This window comes from Nicotiana attenuata, unplaced genomic scaffold (assembly GCF_001879085.1).
Source record: "Nicotiana attenuata strain UT unplaced genomic scaffold, NIATTr2, whole genome shotgun sequence".
NCBI lineage: Eukaryota > Viridiplantae > Streptophyta > Magnoliopsida > Solanales > Solanaceae > Nicotiana > Nicotiana attenuata.
In genome coordinates, this window is record NW_017671607.1 from 61198 (window position 1) to 78666 (window position 17469).

A 17469-nucleotide genomic window follows, 5' to 3' on the forward strand; every position below is an offset into this window, starting at 1 on the left:
CTCCTGAGCCGTTCAGCAGCATACCGGAGCTCTCTTCTTTTGTTGTTGTTATGTACTGTCTTTTCTGTTTCAGGCAGTAGGATAGTGGTATTTTTGTACATTCTACTAGTTTCCCTAGTACTTGTGACACTAGTTCCTGACACACACTGTAGACTATTATTTTGGTATGTATTTATATTATTACGAACTTGTTAATTATTGACTGTTTAAAAGCTTAACTGTTAAGAAAATGTTGGGGTTGTTTTGGTAAAATAATGAGAACCCATTAGTTGAATTAGGGTTGACTTGCCTGACAACGGTGTCGGGCGCCATCACGACCTACAATGGAATTCGAGTCGTGACATTCTTCTTCTCATGTCCTTATTCTATTACTTTATGTCGATGATATCATTCTCACGGGTAGTCATTATGGCCTTCTTGATCAATTTATTTCTCGTCTATCCCATCAGTTTGCTATGAAGGACTTAGGCAATCTCCATTATTTTCTTGGTATTCAAGCAGTTCGTACATCTCATAGTCTTCACTTGTCTCAGCAAAAGTACATTTCTGATTTGTTCCTTAAATTTCATATGCACACATGCAAACCAGTTCGTACTCCCATTGCTTCTCGCACTTCTATTTCTCTGATGGACGGTGAGTTACTTTCAGATCCTAGTGAATACAGGAGCATGGTTGGTGCTTTTCAATATTTGACTATGACTCGTCCGGATATTGCCTATGTTGTAAATGTTGTCTCTCAATTTATGCATGCTCCCCGTACCACTCACATGCATTGTGTCAAGCGTATTTTCAGGTACTTGCAGGGGACTCTGACTTATGGTCTGACTTTGCGTGCCCTATGTCTGACTTCCATTGTTATTGCCTACTCGGATGCTGATTGGGCTGGTTGTCCAGATAGTCGTCGTTCTACTTCAGGTTTTGCTGTGTTTCTAGGATCTAATCTTATCTTTTGGCGTGCAAAGAAGCAACCAACAGTTTCAAAATCGTCTACAGAGGCTGAGTACCGAGCTATTGCATACACTGTTGCTAAGACTTGTTGGATTCGTCACATTCTTTGTGAGCTTGGTATCTTTCTTCATGAACCAATTCGTGTATTGTGTGACAACATCAGTTCAACTTACATGACCCGTAATCCAGCTTTTCATGATCGCTCGAAACATATTGATGTTGATTTTCATTTTGTGCATGATAAGGTTGCACAAGGAGATCTTATAGTTCAATATGTTCCAACACATTTGCAGTTAGCAGATATCTTTACAAAGGTCCTGCCTTCATCTCGCTTTTGTTTTCTTTGGGACAATCTGTCTGTTACTTCCGCCAGTTCAGATTGAGGGGGTTTATTAGTGCATATAGAATAGGTAGAATTCATTTAGTCTTACACTTTGTATTCTAAAGAGCCTTGTTTACATAACCTTGTACTCTAGGTAGAGTCCTTGTTGACTTGATACATTGTACTCTGTATATATAATAGACAAAGCTCTCACGTTTAGAACATCTTGGGCAGAATACTATTTCAGACACTGATGACTTCCACCACGTCAAGGTGACACTCTACCACTGAGTTATATCCATTTCCACCCCCATCGAGAAATAGAACTGATTAATTCTAAGTCAAAGGGTCGAGAAACTCAACGCCACTATCCTTGAACAACTTGGAGCCGGGCCTTCTTTTCGCACTATCAGATATTAATAATATTTTTATTTCGATCCTTGAATATATGTAACAGAAACGAAGAAGAAATATTGACTTCAGGGTAATTCAAAATTTGTACTATTGGTCCAAAGTGTATGTAAGTATACACACATCTTGTGGAAAATTGCTAAATATTTAACACGGGATAATTTCTTCTCATATCTATCTAAATTTTGGTGAATTGAATTACTTGACATATGTGTTAGTGGAGCTATCGGGTGAAAGTCGAGACACATGAATTGACATGAGCACCACCACGACGGGGAAAACAGTTTGAAAAAAATATGCAATTCAAATATTGGAGCAACCTCCAATTGTGATGAGAGGCGGACGCACATTATCGGTTGAGGGGTCACGGACACATGAAAACTTCGACAAAATCTGCATATAGACTTGCAAATTAGCATAAACCCACATACCAATCTTTATGAGCGGTGATAAATTTATATTGAATGTCATGGTGCCCCGCGACCGTCGAATCCTAGGTCCGCCTCTGATTATGATTTATGTTTTTCTACAAAATCATATATAGTTTAGCAAATTGAGTTCCTAGACGAACACATATTAAAATGTGATTAGTTGTGATTATGTTTGTTAATCATAGATAACTTTATCTATAATGACTAATTACTTACTGCTAACTACTGGTTGGTAGCATGTACTAAATCATACTACTACCCATAATTTAAGAGCTAATCTGTATCATTGATCATAAAACACAAAATTCCAAGAAGCAACTACCCAAGTCAACTCCTCTTAATTTTTTCAAAAAGGAAATCCCAAGAAAAAGGTCACACGCTTGTAAGGGCAGCCCAGTGCACCAAGCTTCCGTTATGCGCGGGGTCCGGGGAAGGGCCAGACTACAAGGGTCTATTGTACACAGCATTACCCTTGTATTTCTGTAAGAGGCCGTTGTTTCCACGGTTTGAACCCGTGACCTCGTGGTCACATGAAAGCAACTTTACCAATTACGCCAAGGCTCCCTTTTGGCCACACGCTAGTAAAAATGTTGAAAATTAAAAAGTAGCCAAAATTAAGTGAAATGAAAAGAAACCACAAGAAAAGGTCCAAACGTCCAGCTCTATATTGATCAGAGGTGCACTAGCAGGCATTACACTTTTCACTTTCGGTGTCATTTTCTCCTTAAATTTATAACATCACCAATCAAACTACCTCAATTCCTAGCATCTAAAATCATTGATAAGCTTTATTTCATCTAAAATTATTGTATGCTTTAAATATATAAAATTAATATCATCTAAACGAACGAAAAGTTAAATCACCTCTCCGTTATCATTAACTAAATTTACTTTCAGCCTTCTATCTCTTTCAATTGCTTTGAGTTCTGGAATTAGAAAAAAGTAGAAGCGAAAGCTAATATGAGAATCCAATATCACATTAAATTATTCAATCTCAATTATCCGCCTTAAAAATAAAATATATACTCTTGAGTTAAATGTAGACATATTAAATGAAGAGAGATTCTATCAAGCTCGGTTTTATAAATTTGTACAGGTAAAACTTTTATGTTCATAAAATTGAACATGTTTTATATCATTTATTTTTGGACAAACACAAAATTGCCGTCAAAATTAATTTCATTCACTACCCAAAAAGTGTATATAAAATATGTATATTACTTGTATACAATACATATATATACAAAACTTATAGATTATATTTTTTCGGTCAGCTAAAGATATGCATTTCTCTTTATTTTTTCAATTATACAAAGACTCAATGAAAAAAATTTCCTTGACAATAGTTTAAAGTAGAACGAGAGAGAACTAGGAACGAATCAGAGGATCCGAACTGTAACTAAATGGAGTCAGTCGGCCAAAGGGGGAAGTGCACGGTTGGCCACTAATAACATATGTATTTACTTTTAAGCCACCGTTTAAAATGTTTTTAGTCTTTAGCCACTGCTTTAATAAACTTTAACTGCCCGGACGAAAATACCCTTATGTTCATGTCCTTAACTTCAAGAATTCAGGACTACATGTCCTTAACTTTTGAACTTGGAACTCTAAGTTCAGGACTTCAGGACTACATGACCTTAACTTTTGAACCTGTAACTCTAAGTTCAGGACTTCAGGACTACATGTACTTAACTTTTGAACTTGGAACTCTAAGTTCAGGACTTCAAGGCTACATGTCCTTAACTTTTGAACTTGGAACTCAAACTTCAAGACCAAGCGTCCTTAACTTTTGAACTTGTAACTCAAAGTTAAGGACCTATTGTCCTTAACTTTTGAACTTGTAACTGTAAGTTAAGGACTGCTTGTCCTTAACTTTTGAACGTGTAACTGTAAGTTAAGAACTGTCTGTCCTTAACTTTTGAACTTGTAACTGTAAGTTAAGGACTGCCTGTCCTTAACTTTTGAACTTGTAACTATAAGTTAAGGACTGCCTGTCCTTAACTTTAGAACTTGTAACTGTAAGTTAAGAACTGCCTGTCCTTAACTTTTGAACTTGTGTCCTTAACTATTGAACTTAACTTTAGGACTTCAAGACTACATTTCCTTGGTACCAAGTACTTGCATTTCATCTGAAGTGACTGAAGGAGTTTTCTGTTCAACATTTTGCGAGACTATTTCTATCTCTGGATCAATATCATAAGGAACTTCTTCGTCACTATCATCATTTGACTCAGAATCCGCAATCTTTGTATTAGCAGCTGTTTTCAAAATCAAAAGCATCGTTGTCAATCATAACAGTAGTGAACAAGCGCAAATTAAAACCTAAAGAAAATATTATATTGATACACACAAAACAATGGTCTTAAATTACCTGGGCTCTTTGTTTTTGTTTCTTGAGTTGAGCATTGCTTAGATAGTGTCACCTCAGTAGTTGGATTTCCGTTTGGGGAGGAAAGGGTAACACAGTCTTTTTATATTAATTTTAATAGACTAGTGGCTACTATTGCTAAGCATTAAAAATGCTGGATAAAAAGTAAATACCAGCTTAAACAGTGGCTACCCCACGCCATTTCTACTCGGCCAAACCCCAAAAAATTCTCAACGGCCCACTTATTTTCTCACCACATTACCCGGCCCACCCAGAGAATTTGTTTTAAATTTCTCACCTATATTGCGCTATCTATTTATTTATTTAGTAAAATTTAGATGAAAAAATAGAATACACTAAAGTCTAAAAGGCAGATGTAACTTGGTTTCTTCTGAAGACTAGAGCTTTTACCAAAAGTTCCGTCAAAGAAAAATAGGGAGAATTGTCGCCATATCCTATATTTATCCCACCTTTTATTTTTAAAAACTATTGATTTCGTAGCCAACTAACAAAAAACCCGTAATAATATGACCATTATACCCCTTTCAAAACATATAAAAGATGCATCATGCATAAATCAATTTACGGTTCTCCTCCATCGCTCCGTCTCTCCTCAGACCGCCTCTCGCAAACCAGATTCAAATTCCAAATTCAAAATTAGAAAATACATTGTATTCAAATTCATCTTCAGAATTCAAAATAGTTTTTGAAACTGATTGATTTCATGATATATGTTTTCTGATTGATTGATTGATGTTGTTTGACGCATGAAACATGAACTCTTCACTGATATGCTAAATTTGCATTCTAAATCTGTTTCACGTTGAATTCTAACATTTTAATCCGACAAATTCAAATATGCTGAAGTTTTCCACTGCATAATATGCGGAAATTTTTGGTTTATTTGCTAAACAAGCTGAGTTTTTACATATGCTGAAGTATTTGTCTTGTAGTGTAATCAAGCTGAAGTTATTTAGTTCATATGTAAAAACTTCAGGAAAACGAGCTGAAACATAGCTGCACTGGGTAAAAATAAAATATAAATTAAAATTTAATATTGCACAAAAACTATTGCACTGAGCTGAAACATAGCTGCATGGGATGCTGAAGTTTTTAAGTTCATCTTTAAAAACTTCAGCAAAACGAGCTGAAGTTTTCCTACTCCACTGGTAAAAAATAAAACAGAAATTAAAATTACATATTGCACAAAAACTTCGGCATAAAGTGCTGAAGTTTTTTAGTTAGTCTATAAAAACTTCAGCAGAACGAGCTTAAGTTTTTCTCCTACGCTGGGTAAAAATAAAACATAAAATAAAATTTAATATTGCACAAAAACTTCAGCATGGGATGCTGAAGCTTTTTAGTTAATCTTTAAAAACTTCAGCAGAACAAGCTGAAGTTTTCCTCCTACACTGGGTAAAAATAAAACATAAATTAAAATTTAATATTGAACAAAAACTTCAGCATTCCATGCTGAAGTTTTTTAGTTCATCTTTAAAAACTTCAGCAGAACGAGCTGAAGTTTTCCTCCTGCACTGGGTAAAAAATAAAACATAAATTAAAATTACATATTGCACAAAAGCTTCAGCATAAAGTGCTGAAGTTTTTTAGTTAATCTTTAAAAACTTCAGCAAAACGAGCTGAAGTTTTCCTCCTGCACTATATATTATATTAATATTTTTTGGAAAAACTTCATACCAAAAAATGCTTAAGTTTTCCGGAATATGTAAAATATTTTTCATATAATTTTTAGTATGCTGAAGTTTTTTTAGTTCATCTGCTAAAACATGCTTAATATTTTGTCCTGTAATATGTAATTTTCGGATAAGTTTTTCTTAATTCCTCTGTTATTTTCTAAGTTTAAAAAGGATTGATATTAAAAAAAAACGCACAAAAACATTAATGCAAAAATATCATTTTTCATTAAATAAAATAAAACATAAATTAAAATTACATATTGCACAAAAACTTCAGCATATAGTTCATTCTTGAAAACTTCAGCAAAGGGAGCGGAAGTTTTCCTCCTGCACTTTGTATTTTGGGATGAGTTTTTGTTAATTCCTGCTGTAGTTATTTAGTTCATTTCCTCTGTCATTTTTCGAGTTTGAAGAGAATTAATATTAAAAAAACAAAACGCACAAAAAACTTAAAACAAAAACAGAATATTTCATTAAAAAAAAAAGATAAATTAAAATTACATATAAAGGAAATAACATAATAACCCTTTAACTAAAAGGATTATCCAAAAAAAAAGCCTAATCGTCCATATCGCCATTGTCGTCGTCACTGGACGATGGACGAGCGTCTTTATCACCAAGATTATCAAATATTGCCAGCATCACAAGCGTATCAAGCTTGTTATTGTTTTCTTGCAGCTCCATGTCGTACTTCTCTATCACCTCATCCAGCTTCAACTCAAACGCCTCAATGATGTATTGCTTAATTTCGTCAACTATTTGCCTGAGGACAGCATTCATTTTTCTCCCTTTTGTATTTATCTGCTAAAATATATGTGTTTGAGTGAATAAACTCACAAGGTATAGCGTACTTATATAGGCCAAAAAAACTTCTGCATGGTATATGAAAAGGCAAAGAGGAATTTTAAACGTTGTCTAATGAAAAGCGTGCATGAATGTGATAGGAATGTAATTATTACACTAACACATACCCCCAACGCAATATAATTACTACGTTAATTGTGTTTGTTACGTTTACTCCTATATACTATGCAATTAATGCTGAAACATGCTGAAGTTTATTTAATTCATTTGCTAAAACTTCAGCCCAATGTGCTGAAGTTATTTAGTTCATTTATAAAACTTCAGCACTTAATAAGCTGAAGTTTTTGTCCCTGGATTCACTAGTTCTGTCATACAGCTTTTTCAAAAAACTTCAGCCGAATATGCTGTCACGACCCGGATTTTCCACCCTCGGGAGTCGTGATGGCGCCAACTAACGGAGCTAGGCAAGCCAAACATTTTAAACTTTTTCGGATGACAACTCAACAATAATAAAACAACGAGTCTTCATATAAATGCGGAAGTCTTTAAAAAAAAAGAACATAATAACTGAAAACCCAAAATGCGGAAGTTTAATATTTCTCTACCCAAGACTGGAGTCGCTATCTCACGAACTACTAAAGAGTGCTACAAACAAGTCTGAATAGAAAATGCCTAAATGTCTGTCCCGGTACAATGAAGACAAACTGAAAACATAGAAAGGGACTCCGGCCTGCGAACGCCAGCTAGACTACCTCGTAAGTCCCTGGACTGAAGTCAGCTCCCGATCAATATCCTACTACTGTGGTCCAAAAGCTGCTCTAGTACCGTGATCTGTGCAAAAGAGCACAGAAGTGTAGCATCAGCACAACCGAACCCATGTGCTGGTAAGTGCCTGGCCTAACCCCGACGAAGTAGTGACGAGGCTAGACAGGGCTACCAAATCAACCTGTGCAGTTCAATGTATATATATATGCAATACAAGGAAAGAATACAGAAGTTAAACAGTTAAGAGGGAGGGGAACATACTATGGGGGAGTACAGTCCGGATATAAAATTGACAATTTACGTATGAAACAGGGCAATAACAATAGTTAATGAGAGCAGGAAAATCAACAGTTGCACGGCATCAACCTTCGTGCTTTTACTCTCATTCTCACCAAAAGCAATCAAGTAAAGTGCACGGCATCACCCTTCGTGCTTTCCCTCACATAACTCTCATATCATGGCACGGAATGATCCTTCGTGCAATTATAATCAAATCAGAGCACGGAATGTCCCTTCGTGCATAAATAATTAAAGCATGGCACGGAATGACCCTTCGTGCAAATATAATCAAGCATGGCACGGAATGACCCTTCGTGCAACTATAATCAAAACATGGTACGGAATGACCCTTCGTGCAAATATAATCAAAGCATGGCACGGAATGACCCTTCGTGCATTATCACTCTTCCTCACCCAAACGGTAATCACAACCAAACGGGGCGAGGGGATAAACAGATAATAAGAAATGTCCCGGCAAGGGAATTACACAATTAGCAGCTAAATCCCGGCAAGGGAGCAACAACAACACTTTCACATCCCGGCAAGGGGGATAATCAATATACTCAAACCATCCCGGCCAGGGATTACTCATATCACTTCCTCTTTCTTTCATTTCTTACTCAACAGTCTTATTATCGTTCGAGCCAACGCTCCAAAGAATTTACAATTCATATTTAGTCCTCATACTCTTCACATTGCATAGAATTCATCAATTAACATGGAAGAGTCATAACAATATCAAGATAAGTACATACAAGGACCCACCGTCATGCTAGACACCGGTGTATAGATACTCGTCACCATGCCTATACACCGTACTCGATCGTTTAGCAATTAGCAAATAATAACACTCTAATCCTATTCCTTCAAGCCAAAGTTAGATCAAACACTTACCTCAAATGCTCCAAACTCAACTCAATCCTCTAGTATAGTTTTACCCTTCGAATTCACCACCAAGCCGCTCGAATCTAGTCACAAATTACTTGAGTGTATCAACAAAGGCTAATCTAATAAATTTGAATGCATGAAAAGTGAATTTCCCAAAGTTTTACTCAAAATTTCCCAAAACGCCCCGGGCCCACGAGGTCAAAACCCGAGGTTCAAACCAAAACCCGATTACCCATTCCCCCATGAACTCAAATATGTAAGTTATTTTGGAATCGGACCTCAAATTGAGGTCCAAAACCCCCAAATTTAGGAACCTTAGTTCTACCCTAAATTCCCAAATTCCCCCTTTAAAAACTTTGTTTTGAAGTTGAAATTATGTTTAAGGATGTTAAGGAGTATAGAAAATCAGTTAGAAATCACTTACCAATCGTTTTGAAGAAGAAGAATCGTTTGGAAAATCGCCACTTATGTTTTGGGTTTTGAAAAAGTGAAAAAAAGATTGAAAATCCCGACTTTATATACTTTACTGGAGGCTGGCGCGGACCGCACAAAAATGCACCGCGGCCGCGCCGAGGAAGGGAGGGAAAATGACTCTCTGAACCTACCCAGCGCGGACCGCACTGATTCGGTGCGCGGCCATGCTAGTCGACTTACCCCTTGGCCCTCTGAACCCAAGCCACGCGGACCGCACAGAATGGTACCGCGGCCGCGCGGCTTCCAGCGCTGACCGCGTGGAATTGACCGCGGGCGCGCTGGGGGCCTGCAACCCCTGAACCTGCAACTTCAGAATGTTTCTAAGCCTAAGACCTTCCGCAACCCACTCAAAACTCACCCGAGCCCTCGGGGCTCCAAACCGAACATGCACACAACTTCAAAAACCTCCTACGGACTTACTCGTGCGATCAAATCGCCAAAATAACGTCATATACATAGAATCAAGCCTCAAATCACATGATTTCTTCCAATTTTTCATAAAACACAATTTTTTTCCATTTTTAAGTCCGAAACACGTCAAATGACGTCCGTTTTCAACCAAACTTTATAGGAAGAGCTTAAATCATATATAAGACTTGTACCGGGCGTCGGAACCAAAATACGAGCCCGATACCATAGTCTTCTGAACAAATAACACTTTCCAATTCTTTAATTATTTTCAGAAAATAATTTCACGTAAAAATTCATTCCTCGGACTCGGGACCTCGGAATTTGATTCCGGGCACACCCCCAAGTCTCATATTATCCTACGGACCCTCCGGGACTGTCGAATCACGAGTCCGGGTCCGTTTGCCCAAAACGTTGATCGAAGTCAAACTTATTCAATTAAAACATCAAAATTTTATTATTTTTCTCACAAATTCATATTTAAACGTTCCGGCTACGCGCCCGGACTGCACACACAAACTCGAGACAACCCCCAAGTGAGGTTTTCACGGCCTCAGAAATACAGAGTGAGTAGGAATACAGGTGATGACCCTTTGGGTCGTCACATATGCTGAAGTTATTTAGTTCATTTGCTAAAACTTCAGCCCAATATGCTGAAGTTATTTAGTTCATTTCTAAAATTTCAGCACTTAATAAGCTGAAGTTTTTGTCCCTGGATTCATTAATTTTGTCATACATCTTTTTTCAAAAAACTTCAGTAGAAGATGCTGAAGTGATTTAGTTCATTTGTAAAAACTTCAGGACAAACAACCTAAAAGTTTTCCTCCTACACTATATAATTTTCTCCTGCATGCTGAAGTTAAATTTAGTTTATGCTCACGTCTTGTCCTTCATTAATCACTTTCTTCATGAGCTTTTTTTCGAAAACTTCACTATAAACAAGCTGAAAATGTTCTAGTACATTTGCTAACTTCAGCTTCAATGTGCTTACATTTTTTATGAACTTCATAATTAAATTCTTCTGTTCACTTTCCTAATACTTGCCACTAAACATGCTTCTGCAGGATGAGTTCGATTTGCGTTGTTATAACTTTAAATGGGAGGTGGACTCTTGATTTCAAATACTTGGATCATGATACAAAAGTTGTTCTACTCAATAAGCAAATATCATTCAATACTTTCCTGAAGAATATTAGTGAAGTTACAAATATTGATTCAAGCAGATATTCACTAAAAGTATGGTTTGATATCAAACTAAATACAAGCAAAGGAATGCTTGTAACTTCAGATGAAGAACTCAGTACCTGTATACATTTGCTTACAACTGATTCAGCCTACAAGAATTGCCATTTCGTCATCAAAAAAATACAACATTCAGAATCTGCAGCATTCAAACAATCTCTTGCATATGCAATAGATTCAAAACCTTTTGCTGATTATCAACATGAAGTAGGACAGCCAATAATTGAAGTAGACAACGAGCAACAACCTTCAAACATTACAGCTGCTTCAAAATATATAATGCTGCAACAATTACCCAGTCCTCCAATAAATTCATACCAGTTTGTCGATGACCAAGAAGAAGAAGGACAGTTAATAATGAAAATTGACAACCAACACACAATCCAACAAAGTTTTTTGTTACCTTCTGCAATGATAAGCAACAACGAAGATGAAGTAAACATGGAGCTTATACCGATAACATCAGATAGAATTGAAGAAATTGCTGAAACTTCTAGTGCTTCTCAGAAATTGAGAAAAAGAGTGAGGAGAAAGCTAAAGAATCTCCACCATGTAAAATACTTAGGCACGATGCGTTGCCTGAGGAAGTAAGAGTCGGATCAATTTTTGAGAACAAACAAAACATGACTAAATTTTTCTACAGCTTGGAGAAAAACCAGAAAGTTGAATTCACTTCTGTTAGATCATGTTCAAAGAGATACGAGCTGAAATGCATCGTGGAGAAATGTGGTTGGAATGTATGTGCTACCAGAATAAAAAATTCCACACTATTCAGGGTGATAAAATATCATAACAACCATGAATGCTCGGTTGATGCAAGAAAATCAGATCAGAAGCATGCTACATCAAATTTTATAAGTGAACAAATTATAGAACATGTTCGAGGCAAAAAGATAGAGGTTACACCAGCCTTTGTAGAAAATAAAATGAGAAAGAAATTTGAAATTGACATTGGTTATCACAAGGCATGGCGCGCTATTCAAAAAGTTGTTGCTTGCATAAGGGGAACACCGGAAGAGAACTACCAGATTCTTCCTTCATACCTACACATGATGGTGCAAAAAAACCCAGGAACGTACACAAGCATAAAAAGAGATGAGTAGAATAGGTAAGCAAAACAATATAACCATCAGCCTAAAGTTTCAAATGTTCCTATTTGAAAAACTTCACACCTTATGATTTGTTTTTTTGTGTTTCACTGTACAAATTTGCTTACATGTTCTTTGCTCCTGCAACATCAATAGCTTATTGGTCCTACTGTAGACCCGTTATTACAGTAGATGCAACGTTTTTAAAGTCAAAATATCGTGGTGTTCTATTTGTTGATGTATCAAAGGATGCAAACAATCAAATATTTCCTCTATCTTTTGGTGTAGCAGATTCAGAAAACAATGAGGCATATATTTGGTTCTTCGGGGAAATGAGAAAAGCAATTCAAGTCCGTCGCGAACTGGTTTTCTTGTCAGATAGAAACCGATCGATCGCAAATGGGATTAGAAAAGTTTATCCTGAAGCTCACCATGGTATCTGCCTCTATCACTTTGAGAAAAATTTAAAGCAAAGACATGCAAAAGCCACGGTAATAAATCTTTTTCAAAGTGCTGCAAGGTCATACAAACGTGAAGATTTTAATCAGTTAATGTCCCAACTCAAAAGTGTTGACAAGAAAACATACAATTACATAATGGAAGAGCCTCCAGAGAGATGGGCTCGATCGTGCTTCCCACGGCGACGTTATGATATGCTAACAACAAACATGGTAGAATCAATGAATTCCATTTTACTGAAAGCGAGAGAGATTCCTATTTTAAGAATGTTAGATTTCATCCAAGAAAAGTTGGAAGAGTGGTTTTACGAACGGAGAAAAAAAGCAAATGAAACTTTTTAGTTTTCACAGAGTATCAATATGGATAGAAGAAGAGATGACTAAGAAGATGGACTTGGCTTGCAAAATGTTTGTGAGTATATTTATTAACTTCAGCTTTTTATATCTGTTGCAGTGATTTACTGCTTACATTTAAAAAACTTCATACCTTTTCTTTTTGAAGCAACAATACACTAATATAGTTTATCTTAATTTTTTATTCCTTCTTAGGTGTTCAACCTTGATTCAATGTTGTTTAGAATAAATAGTGAAGGAATCGAATTCATTGTGGACTTAAGGAAGAGAACTTGTGACTGCTTGGAATTCCAACTTGATGAACTGCCCTGTCCACATGCAATTGCTGCTATTAATAATAGATATTTGCAGAAATCTAATTACTGCTCAAATTGGTATTCAAAGGAAACATGGTTGAAAACATATGAAGGACATGTGAATACCGTGGGAGATCAAAAATCATGGGATATTCCACAAAATGTAGAATCTGAGATCACAAAACCTCCCGATGTAGAGATTTTACAAGGAAGAAGACAAAAGAAGAGGCATATCCCTGCGACTGAATCAGTACCATTGAATCTACCAAATGCAGCCGATGTAAACAACTTGGGCATAACAGAACACTTGCTTGTCTTCTCCAGCACCTCATCCATATTCCAAGAAACACACTAAAAAATACTCCAACCTTCAATAATCCTTGGTCTGAATTTAGACTTTCATTATTGTATGACATATTTGAAATGTGATTTTTTTCATAGGAATAAAAAAAAAAGCTCTTAGACTATTTTATATACTGCTAAAGTACAAATCACTCATTTTTATTGCGTAGGCTTACAGGTTTGGTTGCATTTTAAAAAAGTACACAATGACTTCAGCGAGAAAAAACTTCAGGTTATAGTATGTGAAATACATATCCTTAACAAACACACACGCGCGCGCGCGTACAGCACACAAAAGAAACGCATGTACAAACAAAAACTTCAGCATCTCTAGGCTGAAGTTATAGAAAATGAATTTAATAACTTCAGCATATTCTCTAATGAATATGCTAAAGTACACAAAAAAGCACATCATAAAAACATAAAAAAAGGATTACAAAAACTAAGCATCATCACCATCATCAGAACAGTACTCCTCAATTTCTCGAAATATCTCATCATCATCAGTATCGGAGATAACTATAGGGTACTCGGGCAAAGACCACAGAGTCCAACGAGATCAATCTTCAACTTGTTGAATTCATCACGCAACTGACTTTGTTCGACTATTACTCTGTCCATAAGAGAAAGAAGAGTCTTCAGGTTGTTTTGCAGCTTGGCATAGTTGTCCCCGATGGGAAACTTAAAACTATCAAACTGCTGCACGACCTTGTCAAACGAGGTTGAATAACCTCCACAACTATGTTCCAGGTTAAGCCTGTTCTGGAATAATTCATTGGCAAAAAACTGCGGTCTGATTCTCTCCCAATCAGCCTTTATTTGATCCCACAAATGCATAAGATTAGACATCGATACGTTATTGTACCACCCACACTTCAAACTCTCCCACTTCTACATAATTTCATCCATTGTAGGCTTCTTACTTCCGCTTGCACCAGACATTCTTTCTTTAACAAAAGCTAAAAGGCTAAGGATGAATATAAATTTAAAGAAATATGATGGAAGTCTATGAATGACAATAAAATTTTCAAGTGAAGATATTGTTTATATATCCAAAGAGTGCACCTAATCAATTTAATATCTATAAATGTAAAAGTAACTTTTCAGGTATTTTTACTGTTTTACGTTCAGAGAAATTGAATGAAATAAGATAAGTAGGTGGTAAAACAAGTAGGTGGTAAATGCAAAAAGAAATGTAACTTCAGCCCTAATCAGCCCACAGTTTTTCAATTGTAAAAAAATAACTTCAGCGTGAAAAAATTTCACATAATCAATGCAAAAGCAAAAGATGAAGTGTGATGACCCAAAAGGTCATCACTCATTTTGAAAGTAAATTCTGTGTTTCGAGGCCTTAAAAACCTCTTTTTGTCTCACCTCGATTTGCGTGTGCAGTCCGGGCGCGTTTCTAGGAAGATTTTATATGAAAACTAAGTAAAATATGGAAATTGACTATTAAAATTGAATAAAGTTGATTTTGGTCAACATTCTTGGTAAACGGACCCGTACCCGTGATCCGACGGTCTCGTAGGGTCCGTAGTAAAATATTCTACTTGGGCGTATGCCCGGAATCAAATTCCGAGGTCCCAAGCCCGAGAAATGAATTTTTAAACAAAATTGTTTTCTGAAAAATATAAAGGTTTTTAGAAGTGAATTGATGCATTTCTTGATGGTATCGGGACCGTATCTTGATTTCGGAGCCCGGTACAAGTTTGAAATAATAATTAAGTTGAATCTGTAAAATTTGGTAAAGATCGGAATTGGTTTGGTATAAAACGGACCTATAGTTGAGAAAATAGTAATTTTGATGTTCTTGAGTGATTTCATGAATTTGAGGTTTAATTCCCACCATCGGGAGTCGTGATTGCGCCTACTGTTGGAGCTAGGCAAGCCAAACATTTAAACATTTTCGAATAACAACATAACAATAATAAAATAACGAGTCTTCAAATAAATGCGGAAGTCTTTCAAAACATAGATAACTAAAAATCCAAAATGCGGAAGTCTAATATTTCACTACCCAAGACTGGAGTCGCTATCTCACGAACTACTAAAGAGTGCTACAAACAAGTCTGAATAGAAATACATAAATGTCCGTCTCAGTACAATGGAAACAAACTGAAACATAGAAAGGGACTCCGGCCTGCGAACGCCAGCTAGGATACCTCGTAAGTCCCTGGACTGAAGTCAGCTCCCGATTGATATCCTACTGCTGTGGTCCAAAAGCTGCTCCGGTACCGTGATCTGTGCAAAAGAGCACAGAAGTGTAGCATCAGCACAACCGACCCATGTGTTGGTAAGTGCCTGGCCTAACCCCGGCGAAGTAGTGACGAGGCTAGACAGGACTACCAAATCAACCTGTGCAGTTCAATGTATATATATGTGCAGTACAAGGAAAGAATACAGAAGTTTAACAGTTAAGAGGGAGGGAAACATACTATGGGGAGGTACAGTCCGGAGATAAAGTCAACAATTTAAATAAGAAACAAGGCAATAATAATAATTAATGAGAGCGGGACAATCAACAGTTGCACGGCATCAACCTTCGTGCTTTTACTCTCATTCTCACCAAAGCAATCAAATAAAGTGCACGGCATCACCCTTCGTGCTCTCCCTCACGTAACTCTCATATCATGGCACGGAATGATCCTTCGTGCAAATATAACCAAAACATGGCACGGAATGACCCTTCGTGCAAATATAATCAAAACATGGCACAAAATGACCCTTCGTGCATTATCACTCTTCCTCACCCAAACAGTAATCGCAACCAAACGGGGCGAGGGGATAAACAAATAATAAGAACTGTCCCGGCAAGGGAATTACACAATTAACATCTAACTCCCGGCAAGGGAGCAACAACAATACTTTCATATCCCGGCAAGGGAAATAGTCAATTTGCTCAAACCACCCCGGCAAGGGATTAATCATACCCCTTTCTATTGCTTTTATTTCTTACTCAATAGTCTTTTTGTCGTTCGAGCCAGCGCTCCAAAGGATTTGCAATTCATAATTAGTTCTCATACTCTTCACATTGCATAAAATTCATCAATTAACATGGAGGAGTCATAACAATATCAGGATAAGTGCATACAAGGACCCACGGTCATGCTAGACACCGGTGCATAGATACTCGTCACCATGCCTATACACCGTACTCGATCATTTAGCAATTAGCAATTAATAACACTCTAATCCTATTCCTTCAAGCCAAAGTTAGATCAAACACTTACCTCGCTTTGCAACCAAATTCAATATTCCAATAAACCTTCGCCTTGAAAATTCGTGTTCGAAGGCATCAAATCTAGTCACAAATAATTTAATATACTCAATACAAATAGTAGAAATTAATTCCATATGAATTTACTAATTTTTCGAATTTAACTCCGAAATTTAACTCAAAAATTGCCCGTGGGTCCCACTCCTCGGAATCTTATGAAACTGACAAAATATGATAACCCATTCCGATACGAGTTCAACCATACAAAAATTATCTAATTCCAACATCGGATTGGCTTTGAAATCTTAAATTTTCGTTTTTGGAAGATCTGGTAAAAATCTGACTTTTCTTCCGTAAATTCATGGATTCATGATGTAAATGAGTATGGAATCATGATCTATAAAGGATTTATGATAAATAACACTTACCTCATTCAAATTTGTGAAAACCCCTCTGAAAATCGCCCAAACCGAGCTCCCCCAACTCTATTTTTGTCAAAAATGGCCAAAACCCCCGTTTTATAGCATTTTACGATTCGGGCGCCACAGGTGGCGCCGGGCGCTGCCTGTGGCGCTGGTTCCAGTACCCAAAAATAATCTTGGCGCCATGGATGGCGCCCCGCGCTACCCTGGGCGCTGGCGATGGGAAATTATTTTTCCCCGACACAAAAATGGGCA

The 17469-nt window shown here is 36.8% G+C and overlaps 1 protein-coding gene across 1 annotated transcript; it reads left to right on the forward strand.

The window, feature by feature from the left end:
* Window positions 1–455: 455 nt before the first annotated feature.
* On the forward strand, window positions 456–1331 carry LOC109209247 (uncharacterized mitochondrial protein AtMg00810-like). The gene has a single exon (XM_019372476.1). The coding sequence runs from the start codon at window positions 456–458 to the stop codon at window positions 1329–1331; it is 876 nt and encodes a 291-aa protein (XP_019228021.1).
* Window positions 1332–17469: the final 16138 nt, after the last annotated feature.